Raw genomic sequence first — 26781 nt, 5'->3', positions numbered from 1 at the left:
ATACGTAAAGCAATAAATCATAATGTATATGCTTTTAAAAAATAGCAGAATAATCTGAAAACATATAAATAGCACATGTCACACATAAAATTATCATTGGACGCAAATACAGGAACAAAAAGGTTGAAAACATTGGAAGAATTATTTCTTCCTATATTACGATATTTACTCCCTGTGCTAGCATAAAACGTGGTCATTTAAGTAAAAGCACCCAGCACAGGGACGCCAGATGCCATTCTAACTTCAAATTCCAAACATTTCACAACACAATGAAACATTACAATTATTTAAGAAACAACTTGAGAAACTTATATTCTGTATTAATGAGTGAAATGAGAAAATACATGGCAACGACGTTCAATCAATGTGAACTTTGCAGAAATGACCTGAACGTACTCTGCAATATTCCAGTGGTTTTCAGCCTTTTCATCGCAATGCCTTGACCCACAAGCTTATTATTGCATTAACCTTCAGGATCCTACAAGCAAGTCATTTAGTTGAAATAGACAGTCCCCATTGAAACCATGTTGTTGTTGTTGTTGTTGTCGTGGTTTTCAGTCCAGAGACTGGTTTGATTCAGCTCTCCGTGCTACTCTATCCTGTGCAAGTTTCATCAACTCCCAGTACCTATTGCAACCTACATCCTTCTGAATCTGCTTAGTGTATTCACCTCTTGGTTTCCCTCTACGATTTTTACCCTCCACATTGCCCTCCAATACTTAATTTGTGATCTCTTGATGCCTCAGAACATGTCCTACCAACCAATCCCTTCTTCTAGTCAAGTTGTGCCACAAATTTCTCTTCTCCCCAATTCTATGCAATACCTCCTCATTAGTTATGTGATCTACCCTTCTAAACTACAACATTCTTCTGTATCACCACATGTAGAAAGCTTCTATTCTCTGCTTGTATAAATTAGTTATCGTCTGTGTTTCACTTCCATACATGGCTACACTCCATACAAATCCTTTCAGAAACGACTTCCTGACATTTAAATCTGCATTAGATGTTCACAAATTTCTCGTCTTCAGAAACGATTTCCATGTCATAGCCAGTCTATATTTTATTTAGTCTCTACTTCGACCATAACCAGTTATTTTGCTCCCCAAATAGCAACACTCATCTACTAATTTAAGTGTCTCATTTCCTAATCTAATTCCCTCAGCATCACCCGACTTAATTCGACTACATTCCGTTATCCTCGTTTGCTTTTGTTGATGTTCATCTTCTATCCTCCTTTCCTCCATGAAACCATAAATATTAATTTAACTGAAGTAGCTACCTGTGAAATGTAGCGTCTGACTGCCCAGTTTTATTGCTATAGCCATAGGCAACACAATGAACCAGTCTTAAAAATTTTATGTATCGCTTTCGGAGATCAGCACTGCAATACGAACACTTCAGAGTCGTGTGAAACAAACACGACCCTCTCTGTTATCTATTTCATAATGATTGACCCTTGACTTTGAGCTTATATTCCGATTATATCGCATGATGAACATCGATGTGTTGTACCTTTCTTGAAACGGAGAAATTTGTATTTTTTTTTAGTATATGAATATTACTTTCTAGTTAAAGTGGGAGCAACATACACTGCAATAGTTCTTTTTATCTTACTTACTATCTGGCAAATGCGACTCTTCAAATCACACACTCTGCAAAAAATGCTCGAAAAAGCACAATATCTCTTAAATATTACAACGTATGTCGGCCCCATTGCAGCTAAAATTTAAAACTCAAACTCCAAAAAAAAGTAAACATTTCCACGATGCCAGCAAGGTACAACACATCAATGTTTGTTATGCAATGTAACGAGAATATGACCTCAAAATCAGGGGGTCAATTATTGTGAAATGGACAGTAGAGAGATGGTGAGAGCAGTTCTACCTATAGTGGCAGTTGCTCTTGGGTGGTGGTAGGGGAAACTACCCGATGGTATCTTCCAACTTTTCTGACTGTCAAGCAATGTTCTGTCTGGTACAAGTTTCCAATAAGTTGGCAAAGCGACTGTTTTGAAACGCTAAATTAAATCTCTGACGGAAGCCGATACTGGTGTTTGTAAACAGTGGATGAGTGGACAGTTGATCAGTCGTGTTGCTGGAAATAATTTTCGAGCGTGTAAACGAACGTTACCATTATTTACTAATGCAGTAGCGAGCACCTGCCAAATTTCTGTTTGACAGACAAAATTAACACGCAATTTTAGTAATTCAATTTTTTTAATTGCTCAGAAAATCGGAGTGAATTTTCTTGAATTGGAACATACTGGTTTTACAGAAAAAACCGTAAGGAAATTTTCATTACCCTTACTTTAAGTATGTTATATGCCGTCTTACTGTTATAATGCAGCGAATTCAACGAATTAATAAGAACTGTGACATTTGCTGTCAACGTAATTCTTAAGTGCTATGTGTGTGTAGTACATGCTCTTCTTTCTGGTTTAACTTAAAGAGTGCAATTTTCTATCGTGCTGATGAAACAAGACCGAAGGAAAACCATTATATATAAGTAAACCTGTGAGTTGGCCGCTCATTATTATAAACTAACTTGTTAAATTTTATCCAATTCATATGCCATATGATGTCGTTCTGCGGCTAACTTTTTATTCATAACAACGGTAACCATCCAGTCAAGTTGTTCAGTTTTTGATCTCACAACTTGTATTCAGTAATCTGCTGACTGTGATGGTGCATGCAGGCTACGTGCTTACATTATGTGTGTACCTTGACACGGCTAGCTAGGTTTGGTTTCCCGTTGAATATTCCAGATTTTTATGTATATACCTAAGTGGATGGCATACGGAATGTTCCAGTTTTGCTTGTAGATTTCAATTTGAATGTACTAGAATTGATTTATTTGCAAATACTGTTACATAGGTATTACTTATTGTATACTCAACACATATTAATTGTATTAGGCCTACATGGATTACATAGACCACAAAGTGGATTGTATCCACATGTTACAATTCTGTTTTGTCACAATCACATTTATTATAGAAGATCATAATAGGGCCTATAAAGTTTTAGTGGAGATGGTGATTCATTCGGACTGATGATCTTGACTGTATTTTTTTTTTAATGAGTTTTTAGTGACTGACCAATAGCGTAGCATGATGTCTAATTTAGGTTGTAAGGTGAAACTGATTTGGCGAAAGTGACAAATGTGTCAGTCTTCCACTTTTCATACACCTTGCATTAAATAGGAACGTTTTCATCCTTGATGAAAAGCCTTATTTACACACTGTGGTCATAGTAATAACAATATTCCCATGGAGACCCTGTTAGCATGTTTTGTGGTTATGTTTTCATGTTGTTAATGATGTCAACTATTGGCCATTTCTTAAAGCTCATATCCTCCTGTGGTGATGATATCATCACTATATTGGCAGGAGTATCATGTGGTTCAGTAATCCAAAGACTTGGTTGTGAATTGATGAAGCTGTATCAAAGACACCAATTAACCCTGCATTGAAATGTGAATGTTGTATGCCTCTGGTGGATATGATACCATATGTACATTGTGTATGATGATAGGAGGAATACTTCATTTATTAAATATGACACATCTCTGTATCCAACCTTCACAAAAAACAGCTTTGTTATTAGACAATGTGGATCATGTAATTTTTAAATTTGGTGTATTTACCAACGCAGTCTTTCTGATAAGATCCAGAAGCAGTATCTTTGTGTAATTGTTGTATATACCCAGAAACATACAGGAAGTATATCTGAGTCTCCTCTGTAGGCATAATTATCCAGTTTCTTGCCAACAGAGGAATCATATCAACAGACATTTTGACAGGCCTCCAGGCACAATTTGGGAAGCTGTTCTGTCAGTTGTTGACAGTGTCACTAATGTCAGAAATTTAATATATTGTGCAGTGAAATATCCCTCTAATTTGTTAAAATTGTTGAGCAGCAGTAGTAATATTACACTTCCTGTCCACGCCAAAAACATTTGTACAATGTCTGTGGATGATTCTTCATCAAGGGTAATGTGTTGTGTCCTACCTGTCAGGAAGTTTACAATACAGGTGCAAACCTTGTTACGTATTGCATCAGAAAATAGTGACTTCAGAAGTCATCAATGTGGTACTCAATTCAAAACTTTGGGGAAATCTAGAAACACCATATTAGATTGATTTTCTCTATCTGTAACACTGGGGATTTAGAGTCTATGAGGAAAAACATGAATTACTTTTGCATGATTGATATTTTTTAATCCATACTGATTTCAGTGGAGAAAGTTATTCTGTTTTATTTATTTATTTTTTATTTTTGTTGAGATGTCTTAATATACAGGGTGCAAATGGTAACTGTTTGGAATCTACCACAGTGGTGTAGGGGAAGTTGAACCATTTTATTCAGGACACTTGTGGTCCAGCAAGCCAGGAAACAACCTCAAATGAACCTACAAAAGTCACCTAAGCTACAGAGAATCTAAGCCGTATGACATTTTGAATATACTCTCGCCCTTGTACATGACTGGCTTAGGCTGTCAGGCTTTTGTTTTTTATTTTTTTTATTTTACTAAAATTAGTAATATAAACTTTCCTGAGGGGGTAATGAAGGAAAAACACTTTCTGAATGTTATACAAAACTTAACGACACAATTGGATCCAAATTTACCCCTTACAAGAAAAGTAGTGCCATGGTAAGGAGGTCATAGAAACAAAATGATTTTAATGCTCATTTTATGCTGCTACAATTTACAAAATTTTGGTACAGTTTACACAACCATCACTTTTATAGTTTGTTTCTGCAAGAACAAGGTATATTTAATACTAGAGGACAGTGTTAGTATGAAAAATAAATGAGCTTCAAGCGACTAAGACCAACTAAGCAACTGCCTTAAGAGGCAAGAGGATATTCAAAAACTCACTCAATACATATTCAGTGTGACATTTAAAGGCCACTCTGAGATTGTTTGACAACTTGATAGACCGTGAGTTTCCCATACCCAGTCTCTCTGTTGAGGTTTGGTGATTGCCACTCACCATCTGGCAGCGACTCCTCATGGCACTACTTCAGGCATATCACTGTTTCCAGACGAATGGGTAATAAAATATGGGATTTAAAATTCAGTCATTTTGTAAAAGTTGGGAGTAATAGTAGAGGATGCAAGTAAATGGATGGGAGAGGAGAGGGAGGAGAGAGAGAGAGAGAGAGAGAGAGAGAGAGAGAGAGAGAGAGAGAGATTAAAAGAAAAAGTATAATTTAAATGAAGACTGATTGTTTTTTATTATTTTTATGAGTATGGGGTAAAAGGGCAAGGGAAGGAAAATTGCAAGAGAGGGAAGAGAGGAGGCATTAAAATTGGGTTCTTTCTGTTAAAAATCACTCTCCGAAAATTAATTTTAGAGGTTTGATACTGACACTATTTTCTGAAGAAGAAAAAATTCAAATTACAGTGCAACTCATATGTACTAGGGCCAGCTGGTTGTTATTCTCAGATTCAATTGCATATTGTAGGTAAACATTCCCCGAAGTTTTGCAGTCGTTTTCTGTAAGCGAATTCATTCATTGAAAAGATAAAAAAAAGTGCATTTTCATATTGCCACCCACTCTTTAAGTCATTATGCAACATGAAAATTGACACGAGACAATGTTCTCCTTGATGACAAAGTCCATACACATTGCAGTTAATTTTTGGCTTTAATCTACATACAAAAATGTACAAAGATTCTTCAAAATTTTATAGCTTCTGTGCCTCATTTGTGGTGGTATCCAGTTGCTGTCAGCACTTTTTGATAATTTTGTCAGGTCCACAATCTGTTTCATAGCCAGCAGGCACCCTGCAGTGCCCTCTTCCTGCCACTAAAGGAAGCAATCATAACACACGGGAAATAGGCAGTTGCAGAGTAAGTGTGGGAAATCTCACATTTCCTGAATTGATCCTCATTCTGATGCTGAGTCATTTTTTCCCGCTGCTATTGTCAAATGTTCCAAATTTTGTGCTGTTTTGTCTAGACTGGCCCAACTTTTTTTAAAACTGCTATACAGTTGATTTAATTCTTTATAGCATAAATATGTATGCAGCTGTAAGATAAATGAGTTGTACTTGATGAAAGAACATTTATGACTCTAACAGTTTTTGTATAGATCCACCAAGTGATCTGGTAGATGTTCCCAGTAGTTAAAATGATCTAAGCCTGCTCATGTCATAAAAGCAGGAAAAAATAGATTTTTCTGAATACTAAGTCATAAAGGAATTCATGGAAATAAGCAAATTGATTAACTAATCAAGAAGTGGATACACTGTGGTTCAATTTCTCTTTCCATGCATGCTGTCATTCAGTTGTGGAAGAGGAGGGTTGCATAGCACAAGGTTAATGTCACACTGTAGGTCTTTTTACTAAAGCAAGACATTTATCATGCATCTGCTCCAATTACAGGAATAAGTGCCCCTGTTTTGGTGCCATATGTAAAATTGGTCTGAGCCACATGACAGAGAGAACTCACCAGTATTTGATATTTATGGTGTATGTATTTCTGTATCTCCTAATAAGAGGATAGCATTAAATCTAAAAATGAACTTCCATGGTGTAGTGGCTAATGCTGTGACAGAAACTCAATGTCAATGCCTTTACCTGTTCCTCTCCTCAGTTAAGTTGTGTTCAACTATTTTGTCAAGAATGAACCCTGTACCAAAGCATGCAGTTCTATCTTTCCTTCAATATCTATCTAAGTTTACTAATATTAGGTATTGTCTGTATATTTATGGTATAAATTCTGAAAATCTTAATTGTGATGTGACTGAAAAATGACTCATTCAACATTTTGATGATTTATTGTGCAAAATGTTTCATGGAAAATGAAATTAACTAACTAACCAGCTCTTCCCTCACACAGCTTATGGGATTGTGGATGTTCTCCACAATCCAATAGTTTGCTTGTGTTGGCCGCAGTAAATGGAGGTAATCCATATTATCCCAAGCTCTGGTGCATGCAGTGTGGCGTAGTGGTTAAAGTCACTGGCTGTCATACTGCAGGTCAGCTGTTGAAATTTGACTATCACAAGTTTTTGTTGTTTCATAGTTATTATTTCTGGAAGGTTTTTGAAATATCTTACGTTCGTAATGTTTGTATATTCTGAAATATTCAATGTTTTTATAAATAGCTGCACTTTCCATCCAGGAAGTTATTTTCTTCCTGGCTATGTGTTGGTGTTCATGATAAACATGCTTACAGTGCTAAGTTTTCCATTTCATTGATGAATCTGCTTTCAGATTTGAACTTGAGTGTGATTATAATGTAACATTGTTTCTTGGTGACGATGAGTAATCGAAAATGTTGACACCACTGTCTCTCCAATTAAGCAAAATACTCTGGATGATATTGCTCCCCAGTATGCCACAGCCATTATCTGTCACCGTACAGAGGTACCAGCCATTTGCCTAGTGCCCAGCTTCAGGAAAATTAAGTGAGGTGACCATCTTGGATATGAGGTTGCCACAGATACAAATCCTCCATGGACAGCAGTCATGAAGATCTCCAGAAATTTGATTGATATCATCAATGGCTAAGCTGTCTGGGCACTAACCAACTCAAGGGCTTTATTTTCTTTGATGTCAGGTGCTTATCATTGTCAGCTAAAGAAGACTATGTTCTGTGATACAAAAGCTATTGTGCGGAAAGTCACAAATGGGAAATATGCCCAGCCAACAGGAACATATATTGCAAGAAAAGCTATCAATGATCAATGACATTACACTTCCCTTTGAATTTATCATTTGACAGAATGTAAGTCATAATGTTATTGTTGGATGGGATTCCTTGCAGGTGTCATAAATATATTGTGGAAGATCAGAGCTCCAGGATGAGGAAGCTATTCCAACAAGCACATGACAAAACTTACTCTGAGCAGTAGTTTGCCATTGAAGACATTGTTACCTTATCAGCATCATCATCATCATCATCATCATCAACAACAACAACAAGACAAGTTCCAGTTGTCAGTCAAGATGCTCAGTTAAACAGTGAAGCTTTTGTCATTTGTAAATTGTTACTTAGGCTCACAGAAGAACTCTACATGCCAGCGATGATCATAAGCATTGTAGTTGGTCAAGGAAAACATTGCATCCACAAGTCATCCCTAAAGATATGTGTGTATTGACAGCCAAGCCAATCCAGGAAGAGCAGTGTAGTGTCATTGGCAAGGAATTGTGTACAACTACCAGTGCAGAGAGCAGGAGAGGAAGCTACATTGAACTACCAGCAGTGTCTGACCTGACCGAGGAACAACATCGGCAGGTGATAGACATTCCATGTCAGTCTTCAAATGCTTCGGAACTGGAGTAGAGAAAGGACAATCCAAGTGGCCTGCAATAAAACACCTTATCAACACTGGGTATCTACCAGTTAGCCTGCGATCACAGACAGCCCTGCCAGCTGAACTACGGGTAATCCAGAAGAAAGAAGATGCTGCAAGATTACATCATTGAACTTTCAGAGATTCCTTTGTCATCTCCTTTGGTCCTTGTGAAGAAGGACACATGCCAATTCTCTGCATTGAATATCAACGACTAAACAGAATCATGAGGAAAAATGCCTTTCCATTGCCCGCATTGGCAACACCTTAGGCTCCTTGAAAGTGGCAAAGTATTTCTTGACTATGGTTATGCAGACAGTCTGCTGCCAAACTGATGTAGATGGTGAACAAGAACTGACTGCCTTAATAACTCCTGGCAGCCTCTGTGAGTTTAAAATTATACCGTTTGGACTGTCTAACATACCAAACACCTTCGAACTTATGATGGACGACCTGTGCTGTCAAATTAAATGAATAACTTGTCTTTGCTATCTGGATATCGTTGTCATTTTTTCACAAACATTCAAGAACATGCAAGTTGTCTGAAAACGGTGTTGAAGTGTGTTCAGACTGCAGGTCTCTGCCTGACTCCAGAAAAGTGCCTCTTCACTGCCCATGATGTAGAAAGCTAGGGACACCAAGTAAATGGTGATGGAGTTTGTCCTCATCCAGATTAGGGATGGTAATTATCGCTGAAACAACTGGTTTTTCGTTATATCAGTCCCCACTCCAGGTTTACTTTATTGTTAAACTGCTCAACATAACAATTTTTTGAGATCTGATGGTTAAACCACTCAACTGTTTTGTGAAATAACTGACTTTCAATTTTTTTTCTTCCTATTGTTTCGTATAATAAATGTACAAATCAAACATAGATAGAAAAATTTTGGCTCTCTCAGTTTCAAGATACATAGAATCAAAATATTAAATTATATAGCCAAATACAACAAAATTAGTCTGTCCATCATTTACTGCTTTTCTTGAAAAAGTGATAAGTGGATGAATACTATAAAAAATCACCAGTCTTCTCCTACTGACTCTATTTTTTTTTTTTTTTTAAACTCTGCTCAAATATCATGTTATCAGGGATCAAACCACTATTTGGACAGTAGGAATAGTCAGGGCTAAAGGGTGGAAACTGAAGTACAACAACTCTGTTTCTAATGTTTCTTTGTGTGGGAGGGCTACATGCAGATAAACGCATATTATATAAATATAGGCAGCAGATGAGCTACTGTCCATTTTTATTGTATATGATGAATGAATTGTTAAGTTTTGAATTTTTTACAGTTGCCATAATTGTGTTTCTCTCTTATTATTGTAATTAGAGAAATGACAGACAACTGCAATGCAGTAGATGTCCGGTGATGATGTCGAAAATCTACTATATAGTTCGGGTGGGGGGGGGGGGGGGGTGGTCTTGCAAACTAACTGCACGTACATGTGTATGTGTACCTTAATTCACAACACTTGGCAACAGGAACATTATTATCTCAGCATTGCTGTACCAAATCTTATGCACATGGCTGTTGCCAGTTTCTGTTGACATTGTAATTAAAATAGCACTGATTGCTTTTCCAATTTTCTGTAATAACACAATATTTCAAATCAGTGCAAACTGTACAAATAAAAAGTACTCCCTTTTCAAAAAAAGGTTATTTAAAACTGAAAAATTTTAGAACTGCTGCTGTGGATAACTTATATTTCAATTTTTACTCGGCTATTAGTAAAGAAATAAAAAAATTCCTTTTATGACCAAGACCAAACAAATACTGAAAAATACTGTTTATTTAGAATTAAAATACAGGTATCGGTTTTAACCGGTTGGTTTTTCTCATCCCTAATCCAGATAAAATAAGAGCAGTCTCAGATTTTCTGACTTCTCAGCACATATGTGATTTAAAAAGTTTTGTTGGAATGTAGTCACACTACCAGCAATCCATAAAGAATTTGTGTACCAAGGCAAGTCCCTTTCAAGAATTGATGTAAGGAGGTGTCAAATTTTCCTGGAATGAACTGCAAGAAAGAGCTTTCCTTTTCCTTAAGAAGGTAATAACATCTTCTCTAGTCCTAGCATTGTATGACTAAAAGCCTACATAGAACTTTGTGCTAGCACTAGCAATTGTGGGATAGGTGCAGTTTTAGTACAAATTTAAGAAAGTGCTGAGAAGGTGTAGCTTATGGCTATAGAGTAGTCTTCAAGACTGACATGAACTACTTTAAACCGGAAAGGGCCCCTTGCAGCTGTATGGTCTATGAACAAATTCTGACCATACTTTTTGGCAAACCATTCACCATTGTGACAGACCACTGTTCTCTATTCTGGCCGTCTAGTCTGAAGGATCCATCGGGTCAACTGGCGAGATGGGTACTGAGGTTTCAGTAATACAATGTCACAGTGGTATGTAAAAGCAGACACAAAACACAAGGATGCCCACTGGCTTTCAAGGAATCTCTTGGTGCAGCAGAGCAGTGTGGATGCAGTCTCAGTCATCAGTGCTTTAAATGACAATCCTGCTGAACTGAGGTAATATCCACAACTGTTGAAAACAATAGAAGCCTTGAAGGAGAAGAAACCACCCAAAGGAGAATTCTAATTAATAAACAAAGAATTGCATAAGAGGAGCTGTAATCCAATGGGGCAGAAATGGCTGCTCGCCATCAGGTCTCTACAGATCCATTAGACCCTATGTTAGCCATTGTAAGGTCTGCCAGTGACAGAAGCAGGTGCCACAATTACTTTTGGTGCATCTTGTACCAATCCCATGTGCAGCAGCACCAGGTCACCTAATTGGAAACTACCACTTGGGTAGAATCCCTAAGTTGACAAATAGCAAGTGGCAGATAATAGTCTCCACTGAATGACTCATGTGCTATGCTGCCACCAAAGCTACTCTGATTGCTGCAGCTCCAGAACTTGCTGAGTTCCTTGAAAAAGACATTATTTTGAAGGACAGAGTCCCCTTTATGATTATCTATGATTGTAGAAAAGTTTTACAGTCGAGGCTAGTACCAGAAGTACTCTCACATTCCAACATCACCCACAGGATGACAACTGCCTGCCATCCACAGACAAATGGGCTCACAGAATGCTGCAATAACACCAGCATACCGTACTGTTGCTCATACAGGTTTCGAGAATCTATTCTCAAGTCATCCATGAGCAACAAGGCTTTTGGGATCTGTGAAGCATGAGCTGGAATCACTTGGTGTGGAGGCAAATATAAACACAGATTGATAGTTGGAACTGACTGCTTGAGGGCATTGCAACAGATGAGGTATGTTGCAACTGCTAAATTTCTCATCTGTTCTGACTCTCTGAATGCCTTAACCCTCTACAACATTGTACCCAACAGATAAAGCAGTCCAGGATATTCTGGACACCCTCCTCCAACTGCAAAGGATAAGAAGAGGTGGGTCTTGCTTTTTGGTATCCTTACATGTGTGTATTAAGGGAACAAAACTGCAGAGCTAGCGGTCAAGAAGACGTTGCAATAATCAGATAGCTGAGTGAGCCACCCTCTATATGCTATCATGTCACTGTTGAGGTACAGAATCATGTGTAGACAGGAAGAATTGTAGCTGGAAGTGATAGGCAATATACTGTGTCTAGTAATGTGAGCAGCTCCACAATGGCACACCTTCTTCTGGCCACACAGATGGGATATGTTACTTCTGACTTGTCTTTTGCATAAGATGTAGCCCTATGATAGGTAGTTTCTTGCTCTGGCAGGAGGAACTTCCAATGTGTGGTGCTCATGGTATACAGACCGCAGTACACCCATTTTAGTTGACTGTGTTTTATATTTTAGAGAAGTCTGCATTGTGTTGTTCATCTTCTGTAAACCACCAGACAGAACATCAGCAAGAAAATCGTATGAAAACATTCTTATAACCTTAATTCAGTAACTTGTAGATCTGGAGGTGAAAATTTTATGAAATTTGTGAATTACACATTTGTTAATAGCAATACTTTTCTGTTTCAGAGACAAAAATTAAATTTTTTTGTTAAAACATAATCCGATTAATTACTGAGAGGCATTGAACATTTTGTTAATTAAGTAGACTGCTAAATCGTGTCTGTAGCAGACTGAAAATCTTGTCATGGAGGCCAAAAACAATAGTTTCAATCACCTCCACCCTGAAACCCGCAGTGTATGGGTGGAGCGTAAATTGTGTCCGTCAGTATAATCTAACATTGTGTTTTGTGAATATTATTCTATGTTTAAGCTACACCCTTTCATGGAGAGGTGTAGTTGAAATGCTGAATGATTTATAAACAGATCATTTGATTTCAACACACAAAGTGTTCAACATGTCAAAACCAGTCAAAAAACTAGAAACATCAGCCAGTTTCCAGAAAAATTACTTGTGAATTTTTGCTGAACTGTAAAGCTAGGGGCCATGCAGATAGAATGTAAGGGAATGACAAATACATATTAAGAACAGTGACTCCACAGTTGGAAATCACAAAGAACTTGAAAACACTTAAGCAACAGTTTTAGAGAATATGACTGTGAACCATACTAAAAAATTTAGGTTCCAAAGTAAATTCATAGTGCCTGGTAGTTTTCGTATGTTTATTTGTTCCATAAATGAGGAACAAACTCCTAGTAGGTGTCACAAATGATTTCTTACTTTCACAGCTCATAGTTGGGTCATTATCGGCAATCCATTTATGGTGCAATAATGTGTGCAGTCTTATTACACAAGGGAACTATATCATTATGGGAAAAATTATTGGCCGATGCATATCAACTTTCAGCACTTAGGTATTAACAAAAGAGTTTAGGCAAGAGTCACAGGTGCTGCCTTGAACTGCGACATGAGGACAAACATCTTCTCCAACTATATACTACCAACAGCTTTGTAGCTGATTACATTGTTTATTTCCTATTTGCTATCACTGAACTGAAAGGATATATCGCTCCCTTGTTCCATGTAACTCCAAAATATAACACTGAAGAGAGAGAGAGAGAGAGAGAGAGAGAGAGAGAGAGAGAGAGAGAAAACTACAACAGGATCAGTGTTAAAAACAAGAACTATATCATATCCTTTTAAAGAAGCCTCTGACTCCTACTTATTTGCGTGATAAGGTAGACCTCTATTAAAAATACCAGTTTCTCTGAATGCTAAGATTTCTCTTATTCACCAACCTGTGTGTGTGTGTGTGTGTGTGACGGGGGGGGTGGGGGATAAGAGTGAAAAATAAAGAATGTATATGTAAAAAAGAGGTATGCCAGAATTTTATTTATGCTTGGGGAGAGAGGAAAGTATACAAGGCAGGAAGTTTGAGACTGACGAATGGGTAATAAAATATGGGATTTAAAATTCAGTCATTTTGTAAAAGTTGGGAGTAATAGTAGAGGATGCAAGTAAATGGATGGGAGAGGAGAGGGAGGGAGAGAGAGAGAGAGAGAGAGAGAGAGAGAGAGAGAGAGAGAGAGAGAGAGAGAGAGATTAAAAGAAAAAGTATAATTTAAATGAAGACTGATTGTTTTTTATTATTTTTATGAGTATGGGGTAAAAAGGGCAAGGGAAGGAAAATTGCAAGAGAGGGAAGAGAGGAGGCATTAAAATTGGGTTCTTTCTGTTAAAAATCACTCTCCGAAAATTAATTTTAGAGGTTTGATACTGACACTATTTTCTGAAGAAGAAAAAATTCAAATTACAGTGCAACTCATATGTACTAGGGCCAGCTGGTTGTTATTCTCAGATTCAATTGCATATTGTAGGTAAACATTCCCCGAAGTTTTGCAGTCGTTTTCTGTAAGCGAATTCATTCATTGAAAAGATAAAAAAAAGTGCATTTTCATATTGCCACCCACTCTTTAAGTCATTATGCAACATGAAAATTGACACGAGACAATGTTCTCCTTGATGACAAAGTCCATACACATTGCAGTTAATTTTTGGCTTTAATCTACATACCAAAATGTACAAAGATTCTTCAAAATTTTATAGCTTCTGTGCCTCATTTGTGGTGGTATCCAGTTGCTGTCAGCACTTTTTGATAATTTTGTCAGGTCCACAATCTGTTTCATAGCCAGCAGGCACCCTGCAGTGCCCTCTTCCTGCCACTAAAGGAAGCAATCATAACACACGGGAAATAGGCAGTTGCAGAGTAAGTGTGGGAAATCTCACATTTCCTGAATTGATCCTCATTCTGATGCTGAGTCATTTTTTCCCGCTGCTATTGTCAAATGTTCCAAATTTTGTGCTGTTTTGTCTAGACTGGCCCAACTTTTTTTAAAACTGCTATACAGTTGATTTAATTCTTTATAGCATAAATATGTATGCAGCTGTAAGATAAATGAGTTGTACTTGATGAAAGAACATTTATGACTCTAACAGTTTTTGTATAGATCCACCAAGTGATCTGGTAGATGTTCCCAGTAGTTAAAATGATCTAAGCCTGCTCATGTCATAAAAGCAGGAAAAAATAGATTTTTCTGAATACTAAGTCATAAAGGAATTCATGGAAATAAGCAAATTGATTAACTAATCAAGAAGTGGATACACTGTGGTTCAATTTCTCTTTCCATGCATGCTGTCATTCAGTTGTGGAAGAGGAGGGTTGCATAGCACAAGGTTAATGTCACACTGTAGGTCTTTTTACTAAAGCAAGACATTTATCATGCATCTGCTCCAATTACAGGAATAAGTGCCCCTGTTTTGGTGCCATATGTAAAATTGGTCTGAGCCACATGACAGAGAGAACTCACCAGTATTTGATATTTATGGTGTATGTATTTCTGTATCTCCTAATAAGAGGATAGCATTAAATCTAAAAATGAACTTCCATGGTGTAGTGGCTAATGCTGTGACAGAAACTCAATGTCAATGCCTTTACCTGTTCCTCTCCTCAGTTAAGTTGTGTTCAACTATTTTGTCAAGAATGAACCCTGTACCAAAGCATGCAGTTCTATCTTTCCTTCAATATCTATCTAAGTTTACTAATATTAGGTATTGTCTGTATATTTATGGTATAAATTCTGAAAATCTTAATTGTGATGTGACTGAAAAATGACTCATTCAACATTTTGATGATTTATTGTGCAAAATGTTTCATGGAAAATGAAATTAAGTAACTAACCAGCTCTTCCCTCACACAGCTTATGGGATTGTGGATGTTCTCCACAATCCAATAGTTTGCTTGTGTTGGCCGCAGTAAATGGAGGTAATCCATATTATCCCAAGCTCTGGTGCATGCAGTGTGGCGTAGTGGTTAAAGTCACTGGCTGTCATACTGCAGGTCAGCTGTTGAAATTTGACTATCACAAGTTTTTGTTGTTTCATAGTTATTATTTCTGGAAGGTTTTTGAAATATCTTACGTTCGTAATGTTTGTATATTCTGAAATATTCAATGTTTTTATAAATAGCTGCACTTTCCATCCAGGAAGTTATTTTCTTCCTGGCTATGTGTTGGTGTTCATGATAAACATGCTTACAGTGCTAAGTTTTCCATTTCATTGATGAATCTGCTTTCAGATTTGAACTTGAGTGTGATTATAATGTAACATTGTTTCTTGGTGACGATGAGTAATCGAAAATGTTGACACCACTGTCTCTCCAATTAAGCAAAATACTCTGGATGATATTGCTCCCCAGTATGCCACAGCCATTATCTGTCACCGTACAGAGGTACCAGCCATTTGCCTAGTGCCCAGCTTCAGGAAAATTAAGTGAGGTGACCATCTTGGATATGAGGTTGCCACAGATACAAATCCTCCATGGACAGCAGTCATGAAGATCTCCAGAAATTTGATTGATATCATCAATGGCTAAGCTGTCTGGGCACTAACCAACTCAAGGGCTTTATTTTCTTTGATGTCAGGTGCTTATCATTGTCAGCTAAAGAAGACTATGTTCTGTGATACAAAAGCTATTGTGCGGAAAGTCACAAATGGGAAATATGCCCAGCCAACAGGAACATATATTGCAAGAAAAGCTATCAATGATCAATGACATTACACTTCCCTTTGAATTTATCATTTGACAGAATGTAAGTCATAATGTTATTGTTGGATGGGATTCCTTGCAGGTGTCATAAATATATTGTGGAAGATCAGAGCTCCAGGATGAGGAAGCTATTCCAACAAGCACATGACAAAACTTACTCTGAGCAGTAGTTTGCCATTGAAGACATTGTTACCTTATCAGCATCATCATCATCATCATCATCAACAACAACAACAACAAGACAAGCTCCAGTTGTCAGTCAAGATGCTCAGTTAAACAGTGAAGCTTTTGTCATTTGTAAATTGTTACTTAGGCTCACAGAAGAACTCTACATGCCAGCGATGATCATAAGCATTGTAGTTGGTCAAGGAAAACATTGCATCCACAAGTCATCCCTAAAGATATGTGTGTATTGACAGCCAAGCCAATCCAGGAAGAGCAGTGTAGTGTCATTGGCAAGGAATTGTGTACAACTACCAGTGCAGAGAGCAGGAGAGGAAGCTACATTGAACTACCAGCAGTGTCTGACCTGACCGAGGAACAACATCGGCAGGTGATAGACATTCCATGTCAGTCTTCAAATGCTTCGGAACTGGAGTAGAGAAAGGACAATCCAAGTGGCCTGCAATAAAACACCTTATCAACACTGGGTATCTACCAGTTAGCCTGCGATCACAGACAGCCCTGCCAGCTGAACTACGGGTAATCCAGAAGAAAGAAGATGCTGCAAGATTACATCATTGAACTTTCAGAGATTCCTTTGTCATCTCCTTTGGTCCTTGTGAAGAAGGACACATGCCAATTCTCTGCATTGAATATCAACGACTAAACAGAATCATGAGGAAAAATGCCTTTCCATTGCCCGCATTGGCAACACCTTAGGCTCCTTGAAAGTGGCAAAGTATTTCTTGACTATGGTTATGCAGACAGTCTGCTGCCAAACTGATGTAGATGGTGAACAAGAACTGACTGCCTTAATAACTCCTGGCAGCCTCTGTGAGTTTAAAATTATACCGTTTGGACTGTCTAACATACCAAACACCTTCGAACTTATGATGGACGACCTGTGCTGTCAAATTAAATGAATAACTTGTCTTTGCTATCTGGATATCGTTGTCATTTTTTCACAAACATTCAAGAACATGCAAGTTGTCTGAAAACGGTGTTGAAGTGTGTTCAGACTGCAGGTCTCTGCCTGACTCCAGAAAAGTGCCTCTTCACTGCCCATGATGTAGAAAGCTAGGGACACCAAGTAAATGGTGATGGAGTTTGTCCTCATCCAGATTAGGGATGGTAATTATCGCTGAAACAACTGGTTTTTCGTTATATCAGTCCCCACTCCAGGTTTACTTGATTGTTAAACTGCTCAACATAACAATTTTTTGAGATCTGATGGTTAAACCACTCAACTGTTTTGTGAAATAACTGACTTTCAATTTTTTTTCTTCCTATTGTTTCGTATAATAAATGTACAAATCAAACATAGATAGAAAAATTTTGGCTCTCTCAGTTTCAAGATACATAGAATCAAAATATTAAATTATATAGCCAAATACAACAAAATTAGTCTGTCCATCATTTACTGCTTTTCTTGAAAAAGTGATAAGTGGATGAATACTATAAAAAATCACCAGTCTTCTCCTACTGACTCTATTTTTTTTTTTTTAAACTCTGCTCAAATATCATGTTATCAGGGATCAAACCACTATTTGGACAGTAGGAATAGTCAGGGCTAAAGGGTGGAAACTGAAGTACAACAACTCTGTTTCTAATGTTTCTTTGTGTGGGAGGGCTACATGCAGATAAACGCATATTATATAAATATAGGCAGCAGATGAGCTACTGTCCATTTTTATTGTATATGATGAATGAATTGTTAAGTTTTGAATTTTTTACAGTTGCCATAATTGTGTTTCTCTCTTATTATTGTAATTAGAGAAATGACAGACAACTGCAATGCAGTAGATGTCCGGTGATGATGTCGAAAATCTACTATATAGTTCGGGTGGGGGGGGGGGGGGGGTGGTCTTGCAAACTAACTGCACGTACATGTGTATGTGTACCTTAATTCACAACACTTGGCAACAGGAACATTATTATCTCAGCATTGCTGTACCAAATCTTATGCACATGGCTGTTGCCAGTTTCTGTTGACATTGTAATTAAAATAGCACTGATTGCTTTTCCAATTTTCTGTAATAACACAATATTTCAAATCAGTGCAAACTGTACAAATAAAAAGTACTCCCTTTTCAAAAAAAGGTTATTTAAAACTGAAAAATTTTAGAACTGCTGCTGTGGATAACTTATATTTCAATTTTTACTCGGCTATTAGTAAAGAAATAAAAAAATTCCTTTTATGACCAAGACCAAACAAATACTGAAAAATACTGTTTATTTAGAATTAAAATACAGGTATCGGTTTTAACCGGTTGGTTTTTCTCATCCCTAATCCAGATAAAATAAGAGCAGTCTCAGATTTTCTGACTTCTCAGCACATATGTGATTTAAAAAGTTTTGTTGGAATGTAGTCACACTACCAGCAATCCATAAAGAATTTGTGTACCAAGGCAAGTCCCTTTCAAGAATTGATGTAAGGAGGTGTCAAATTTTCCTGGAATGAACTGCAAGAAAGAGCTTTCCTTTTCCTTAAGAAGGTAATAACATCTTCTCTAGTCCTAGCATTGTATGACTAAAAGCCTACATAGAACTTTGTGCTAGCACTAGCAATTGTGGGATAGGTGCAGTTTTAGTACAAATTTAAGAAAGTGCTGAGAAGGTGTAGCTTATGGCTATAGAGTAGTCTTCAAGACTGACATGAACTACTTTAAACCGGAAAAGGCCCCTTGCAGCTGTATGGTCTATGAACAAATTCTGACCATACTTTTTGGCAAACCATTCACCATTGTGACAGACCACTGTTCTCTATTCTGGCCGTCTAGTCTGAAGGATCCATCGGGTCAACTGGCGAGATGGGTACTGAGGTTTCAGTAATACAATGTCACAGTGGTATGTAAAAGCAGACACAAAACACAAGGATGCCCACTGGCTTTCAAGGAATCTCTTGGTGCAGCAGAGCAGTGTGGATGCAGTCTCAGTCATCAGTGCTTTAAATGACAATCCTGCTGAACTGAGGTAATATCCACAACTGTTGAAAACAATAGAAGCCTTGAAGGAGAAGAAACCACCCAAAGGAGAATTCTAATTAATAAACAAAGAATTGCATAAGAGGAGCTGTAATCCAATGGGGCAGAAATGGCTGCTCGCCATCAGGTCTCTACAGATCCATTAGACCCTATGTTAGCCATTGTAAGGTCTGCCAGTGACAGAAGCAGGTGCCACAATTACTTTTGGTGCATCTTGTACCAATCCCATGTGCAGCAGCACCAGGTCACCTAATTGGAAACTACCACTTGGGTAGAATCCCTAAGTTGACAAATAGCAAGTGGCAGATAATAGTCTCCACTGAATGACTCATGTGCTATGCTGCCACCAAAGCTACTCTGATTGCTGCAGCTCCAGAACTTGCTGAGTTCCTTGAAAAAGACATTATTTTGAAGGACAGAGTCCCCTTTATGATTATCTATGATTGTAGAAAAGTTTTACAGTCGAGGCTAGTACCAGAAGTACTCTCACATTCCAACATCACCCACAGGATGACAACTGCCTGCCATCCACAGACAAATGGGCTCACAGAATGCTGCAATAACACATTGACAGATATGAGTTAGATGTATGTTGATATTGAAGAGAGAGAGAGAGAGAGACGGGAATTTAGTACTGCCCTATGTAACTTTCGCATACAGCAAAGTGAAGCAAGACACTACAGACTTTACACTGCCCTTTTGCTCCACAGTTGTGAGGCTGAAACAACAGTGGATACACTGTTCCCATTTAAACCAGATGCTAGTTGGGATGATACATCATCACCAGGACCGAAGAAGCAAGGCAGCTGGCTCACATACAGACCCTAAATGCCCAGGAGAAAGACCGAGAGTACTGTAATGCCAAGCATTGGCCACTGAGAGACAGCCCTGGAGGCAGTATAGATTTTTACATCCATGCAGAAAATGGGACTCTTGGAAAAGTTACTAAAGTACTAATTTGGGCCTTGTTACTTTTTAGGGGTTACATATAAAGTCAAAAATTATAACCCTTTACTAAGAAGACAAAACCGTAGAGACAGTGTCCATGTCCTCAGTATGGAGCCCTACTACAGTCCAGAGGGGTAGATTGATGATGGGAGACTCAAGGAAACTGAAGACCCACTCAACAATCCTCAAGCTTTGTGGTGAGCAGCTAGCTCTGATGCTCATCATGGTGAAGAGGAAGGAACAAAATGGGTAGTGTGTGAGGAAGTGCCAGTGATGTCATACAGAGAATTGTTGACAAGATCTAGATCAATTTGCTTCCAATGAAAAGTTATAAAGCAGTGGATCACTCTTTCTCTAGAAGAGGGAGCAATTCCACCAGCTATGATTCCTGCAGTGTGACATAATTGTTAACTGTGCTGGCAGCCAAGCTGCGGATTGCCTGTTCTAACTTGACTACTAGCAGTTATTTGTTATTCAGTAGTTATCTTTCCTGGGAGGTTCTTGAAATATCTTATGCTTGTAACGTTGTATATTGTAGAATATTTAACATTTGTATAAATACCAGTATTTTGTAGTATTGAGTATTTATGTAAATAGATGCACTCTCTGCCTTGGAAGGTGGTTCTGTGCAACCATGCGTTGCTGTTCATAGTAAACATGCTTCCAGTACAAAGTGTTGTATTTAAGTGGCAAGCCTGCTTTCATGTTTGGTCTTGAGTATGGTTACAGTGTAACAATATTCTATAAAATCATCCTTCCCATGTTTTTCAGAAATGCTTTTGCTAGGACAACTCAAGCCCGTCCAGCTATGCAACGAAGTTGTTAGCCCCAAGAGTTGAATTTACACCATCCACCTGTGACATACAGAAAAATGGTCTTTGGCAGATACTTCAAACTGGGAATATAAATCTTATCTGATATATTCGAGCCACTCTTCCTCCCTTTCTGCCTTTTGGAAATCAAATTCCTCTTCAGCCATTGAGATAATTTGCTGGGTTTCACCCGTACCCAGTGACGGCATTGCCTGTTACGTACTACTATCCAGAGCCAGATTGACTCAGGATTTTTAATGTTGTTGTCACACCTGATCCCCCTCCCCCCTCCCTACTACCCCATCTATTGTAAAACGAGGTCCCGGGACCAGCAGTTGTAGTATCTGTTTCTTGTTTTGAAGTAATTGTAGTTATAGCTTCTAACATTATGTAAGAAGTACTGAAATTTGTATATGCATTGGAATCTTTGAACCATATGTTGATATTTTCAGGTATTTCATCCTATTGAATAAATAATAAGATCCACCCTTTTTGATAGAAAACTCACTTTGAAAGTGATGCAGACCTGATTATTAGAAAATCTTATTGGAGGAATTTGTAAATGACATAAATCATTGTGCTCAGTGTTCTGAGATAAGCACAGAACACAAACACCTTAAAAAGAAATGATGCACATTACAATTGTAGTAAGCCTGTCATTACCTTTTTGAACCTCTGTCCGTTTCTGGTTTAGCCATCAGTTTCCAGCTGGCATTAAAACTTCTTGTTGATTCATACTTTGACACTGAGGAAAAGAGTCTGTTTAGATTTTAACTTTAACTGAATTGTTTCTCACAATATTCCTCTTCATCACAGAAAGCAGGCTTTCTTGTCTGGTATTTATGATGTTGCTGGCATTTACGTGCGTAAGGCCATGGTCCAAGGCATAATTGTCTGCCTAATGTTTCATCTTCCAATGCAGGAGACATTTATCAGAAGCTCCAATAACTCAGAAAGCAGTTACAGACTCAAACAAGCTCAGCAACCTGAACTGTTTAGCTTTTAGCCGTTTGGCTTGCTGAACCTTCTTGAGTCAGTAACTGATTTCTCATGTTTCCAGCACAGGAAGATGAAATGTTAGGCAGACAGTTATGTCGTGAACCATGACCTTATGACCATAAAACAAATATTCCTCTTGTCTGAGATGGAAGTCTTATCACTCCATAAATGAATTATACAGTCATGAAATACATTAGAGGAAGGTAAGTGGGGAACTTCAATGGTGATTTATATTCAAATGTGTGCCTGATAACACAGTGATGAGTGTATGATTTGCCTTTGTCTGTCAGCTAAGACTGACTGCCAGTTAAAGTAACAGCCTGGAAGACTCCAATCAGCCAAATATAAATTTTTATTCTGCCAACAGAAATTCTATCTAGATAAAATAATTCTCATACTTTCTATTTTGTCTGTCCCCAGAAACAGCTGATTCTCTAATAGGACATCAAAGGAAGCATAATTGATGACCGTAGTCTCTGGCTGCTGAGGCAAGACTCAGTAATAATTTCTGAAAGTAAAATATAGGTTGAAATCTAACAATGTAGCACAAAAAAGCCAAAACAGAGAAAGAACTTTGGTTATCTCATTGTTGACACACAAAAGACTGAAAGGAAAATTTAGTTTCTATACTTGGGAATTATTCTTTTGCAGCATTATAATAAGTTATTACTCATTTTTTGCTATATAGCCTTTCATTTCTTTTCACAGGTCAAAATGGACATTGAAGAAACTTGTAAGAAACTGGATTTGCTTTGCATAGAGGAACTGGAAATAATGGAAGAATATATTCGTTGCAAGGTTGAATTAGAAAAGCTAATGAAAGCTGGTTTCCTGAATATCGCCAAAGCTCGTTATATAATGGGAAAAACTTCTGTTTCATCATTGCAACTGCCTTCAGAAGATGCTTCAGATGTCACTGCACTATGTAAGGTCATTTTAGACAAGAAAAGTTCAACTGAAGATAGAGAGTTTCAGCTCATATTAGATTTCAAAGAACAAGGCAAACAAGTGGATGATGTGACTCCTGCTCCCCGGAAGAGAAACATTACTGATGAGAAAAAACTAATGGAGGAGAAACCTGATTCCAAATTTAAGACTCAAGATTCTGATCCTCTTAGGTGGTTTGGTGTTTTAGTGCCACAGAATTTACGGCAAGCACAAACTAACTTTCAGTCTGCCCTACCATTGGTTATTGAATGTGCCAACCTTCAACTGAAGTTGTTAGATTCCTATGACAAACACAAAAAAGCTCTAAGGAGGAAAAAGGATATTTCTACAACAAGATAATGTATTTTTTGGCACTATAGTGAATTATGTACATCTTGTGAAATGAGCTGCCAACTTATGTATGCATTCCACATAATCTTTGTGTTACTAATAAATAAGTGCATGAAGCATTATTGAACAAATTATATGTGGAGGTGGTGGTGGTGGTGGTGGTGGTGGTGGTGGTGGTGGTGGTGGTAAAGGAGTAAACAACGACCTGTATATTTTCTACCTCGATAATTTTGTTGTTGTAATTGTTTCATTTTTATATTGCTTTAAAGTTAAAAAATGCAAACAATGTAAGTAAATATACATAAATATGTTGGAGCGAACTTGCAATACCAAAGTCAAATTTGAATACAAAACTATGGCTAAGAATAAGAACAACATCCATCTGTCAGTTATTGAAACTGAAATGAATAGACCAGGGCTGTTTCAAAGATCTTGAACATTGAGCTGTTTGAGCAAGGTTTTTGTCTTGATGGGCTATCAGAGAGGAGCACCATTCAGATTGGCAGAACCAAAATGGGACAAGATGTGCGATGTAAGTTGAAAGCAATAGACATGTTATTCAGCCTAATTACAGTTTGACATATAAAATGGTGTGGTCTTTTGCAATTTCCAGTCTGGGTTATACATGAAATTAATGATATTTAAAATAATGTTACTTTATCCACTATAATGAGTTATATACATTATATCATTGTATTTACCAAAACTTTATTCACAATGAGAGTGAAGAATCAGTTCATTAGGTTTTTGCTTTGAAAAATGCTGAGCTTATATTGACAAGGAACTGGTTTGAAATCCATGTCTGTGTATCCTGATAAGGTTTACATGTTTTCCTTAAAACAAAAGAGCTGAAAGTTGGATAATTTCTTAAAGAAGCCATCCCCACCCCATCCTCCTCTAACTCTGTCAGAATGACCTAATGTTGCATTTCATGTCTTATAACCACCAGTGCCTAAGTGTTAAATTACTTATGTGATGTACATTTGTATGTATGTTACTGCTGCACAAACTGTTTCTTCAATGTGTAAAAATGCCGAATAATTTTGGAGAATTTTACAGATGAAAACTAATCTTGGGTATTTTCTATGGTTACCATTAGTGATGTGAATAAATATATCATATACTGAATGAGACATTTTGGGTGTACCATAGTCGCAAATATTTTGACAAACAGGTTCATTGTTTAGCAAGTTAATGTTAAGAATGTGATGCTTAAGCTAAAAGCACTTACCAGGTGTGCAAGAAATATAATTTTATTTACATCATAGTGAGTGTTGCATAAAAAATTTAATTTATTTGTAGCCTACATAAAAACAGCAGTCTTAACAATGTGCTGTGATCTTTAACATGTTACTTAGAAAAGTAAGACATTGTATTTATGAGGAGTTACAGTTTCTGTTTGTTTTTTGTTTTTGAAACAGTGTCAAAAATGGTTCAAATGGCTCTGAACACTATGTGACTTGACATCTGAGGCCATCAGTCCCCTAGAACTTAGAACTACTTAAACCTAACTAAGCTAAGGACATCACACACATCCATGCCCAAGGCAGGATTCGAACCTGCGACTGTAGCGGTTGCGCAGTTCCAGACTGAAGCACCTAGAACTGCTCGGCCCCACTGTCCGGCAACAATATCATGTCACATTTTTTTGTTTCTCTGGCTGTGAATTCTAGGCCCACTGTGAATCATGTGACTATAGATAGACTTATGGTGATTCCTATCACAAAGTATATACCAATTTTGATACTGCATTTTGTTTCCCCATATTTGTGTAACAATATTAGCAACTGGAGAAAACACTCAATAAAAAAATATTCTTTACCATTACTAGCTTATGTTCACAGTTACACAGTATTGATCACTACCTTACAAATGTTGTAACATGGTTAAAACAATTGCTGCAGAGAATATGATTTTATATGTATAGGAGCACAAAAAGTGAAACCAGTAACTATTGTTATAGGATCAAGTACTTATTTATATTTCAGGAATTTAATTAGATTTTTGTTTATTCAGTAAACCATAATTGTGGTCTCTCTGATATATGACATATGCCAGTTTACAAATACAATATAACCAACTTTCCCAGTAAAACAGCATGACAACTTACTAACTGTTCAAAGGCTAACTCAGTTTCTCAGCATTTGGATTGAATGTAATGATTACAGAAGAAAAAAGAAAAAGTAATGTAAAAAAACCATAATTGTAAATGTTGTCATGAAGACCGTATTATGAAAAGAGTGTAACATATGTAGATCACGCACAAAAATTCAAATATAAGGCTTGGCCTATAATGATTGTTTCTAAATGAACAAAAACTATTTCACTCTATTACAGCAGATACACTTAACTTTTTAAAAGTAGTGGCTTTTTAGGTACCACTGATGAATTGAAATGTTTATATTTTAATTATCATTATGTTGATGTTAGCATGTGGCAGAATTTGTCTATATCACTTTCAAACCAGTTAATAGAATTATTTTTGTTTTCAGTGAAAGTGTGATTCTTTTCATTCCTTTCATTCACAACAATATTTTGGTGGTTTGCATATAGTTTAAGATATTCTGTAGGAAGTATTTACAATCTAATTGTGTCAACAATACTTAAAATTACGCATTGTCAGAAAATATAGTTTTGGTGAAATTCTCATGTAATGTGATTTAAGTGTCCTCTTGCTGGAACCAGAATTTTTCTTGTTGTTTGTTTGCTTGGAACCAAAATATTGGATTTGAAGAGATGATTGAGAATTCAAATGATAAGTACATGCCTGTATGCAGTTTAGATGCTTCTGTGTATCCTGTCTTGTTTTAATAAGAAAGTGCCATTTACTTTGACTTCAGCCATGTTCTGATTGATGCTCTTCATGGAGATTTTCTTTCTACCAGTACTAAATGTTTTATGTATAATTTGACCACTAAGATGAAAGTGAGACTCATCATCTATCCACAGGAAAAATAAAAAAGGTTTTTTTTTTTTCAAATTCTACATATATATTCAGTTGCTGTTTATAGTCAGTTTGTTTTCTGCTTCGTAAACTATATTTTATAAGAAGTGTAACCCGAAATCATATTTTAAGGTTCTATCCATATGAAAGAATCAAATTACGTCAGTTGTTGGAGACAGTTATCTAATAGAATCCAGAAGGTCAACATGGATCCAATTTTTTTTGTGCGTGGCTGCTTCAAGAGAGAGACTAACAATGCGGTAAGGATTTATTAATTATGTTCCTGGACACTGAGCAGACTTATTATATTGTGAAAAGAAGTAGATCGGATTGAAATTTAAGGCAAAGAAGTGTGAAATGGTGGTGATGGCCAGGAAT

At 37.1% G+C, this 26781-nt stretch overlaps 1 protein-coding gene across 6 annotated transcripts; it reads left to right on the top strand.

The window, feature by feature from the left end:
* The first annotated feature begins 1791 nt into the window (after positions 1 to 1791).
* On the top strand, positions 1792 to 26293 carry LOC126353751 (coiled-coil domain-containing protein 115). Of its 6 annotated transcripts, XM_050002802.1 has the most exons (3): positions 1881 to 2285; positions 6855 to 6994; positions 22890 to 26293. In XM_050002802.1, exon 3 carries the CDS (start codon positions 22896 to 22898, stop codon positions 23466 to 23468), a length of 573 nt encoding a protein of 190 aa, XP_049858759.1. In that variant the 5' UTR covers positions 1881 to 2285; positions 6855 to 6994; positions 22890 to 22895; the 3' UTR covers positions 23469 to 26293. The 6 variants fall into 6 exon arrangements, with proteins under 6 accessions (XP_049858756.1, XP_049858759.1, XP_049858758.1 ...); XM_050002799.1 differs by lacking the exon at positions 6855 to 6994 and having other exon boundaries at positions 1792 to 2285; XM_050002801.1 differs by lacking the exon at positions 6855 to 6994 and having other exon boundaries at positions 1881 to 2516.
* The last annotated feature ends 488 nt before the right edge of the window (positions 26294 to 26781 follow it).

The sequence above is a fragment of the Schistocerca gregaria genome, chromosome 3 (genome assembly GCF_023897955.1).
Source record: "Schistocerca gregaria isolate iqSchGreg1 chromosome 3, iqSchGreg1.2, whole genome shotgun sequence".
NCBI classification, from domain to species: domain Eukaryota; kingdom Metazoa; phylum Arthropoda; class Insecta; order Orthoptera; family Acrididae; genus Schistocerca; species Schistocerca gregaria.
Note: the sequence above shows the minus strand (reverse complement) of the source record. Positions and strands in the feature narration are given on the sequence as shown.

Excerpts from the sequence above, each read along its gene's own strand:
- LOC126353751 (XM_050002799.1), top strand. The coding sequence starts at position 22,896 with ATGGACATTGAAGAAACTTGTAAGAAACTGGATTTGCTTTGCATAGAG.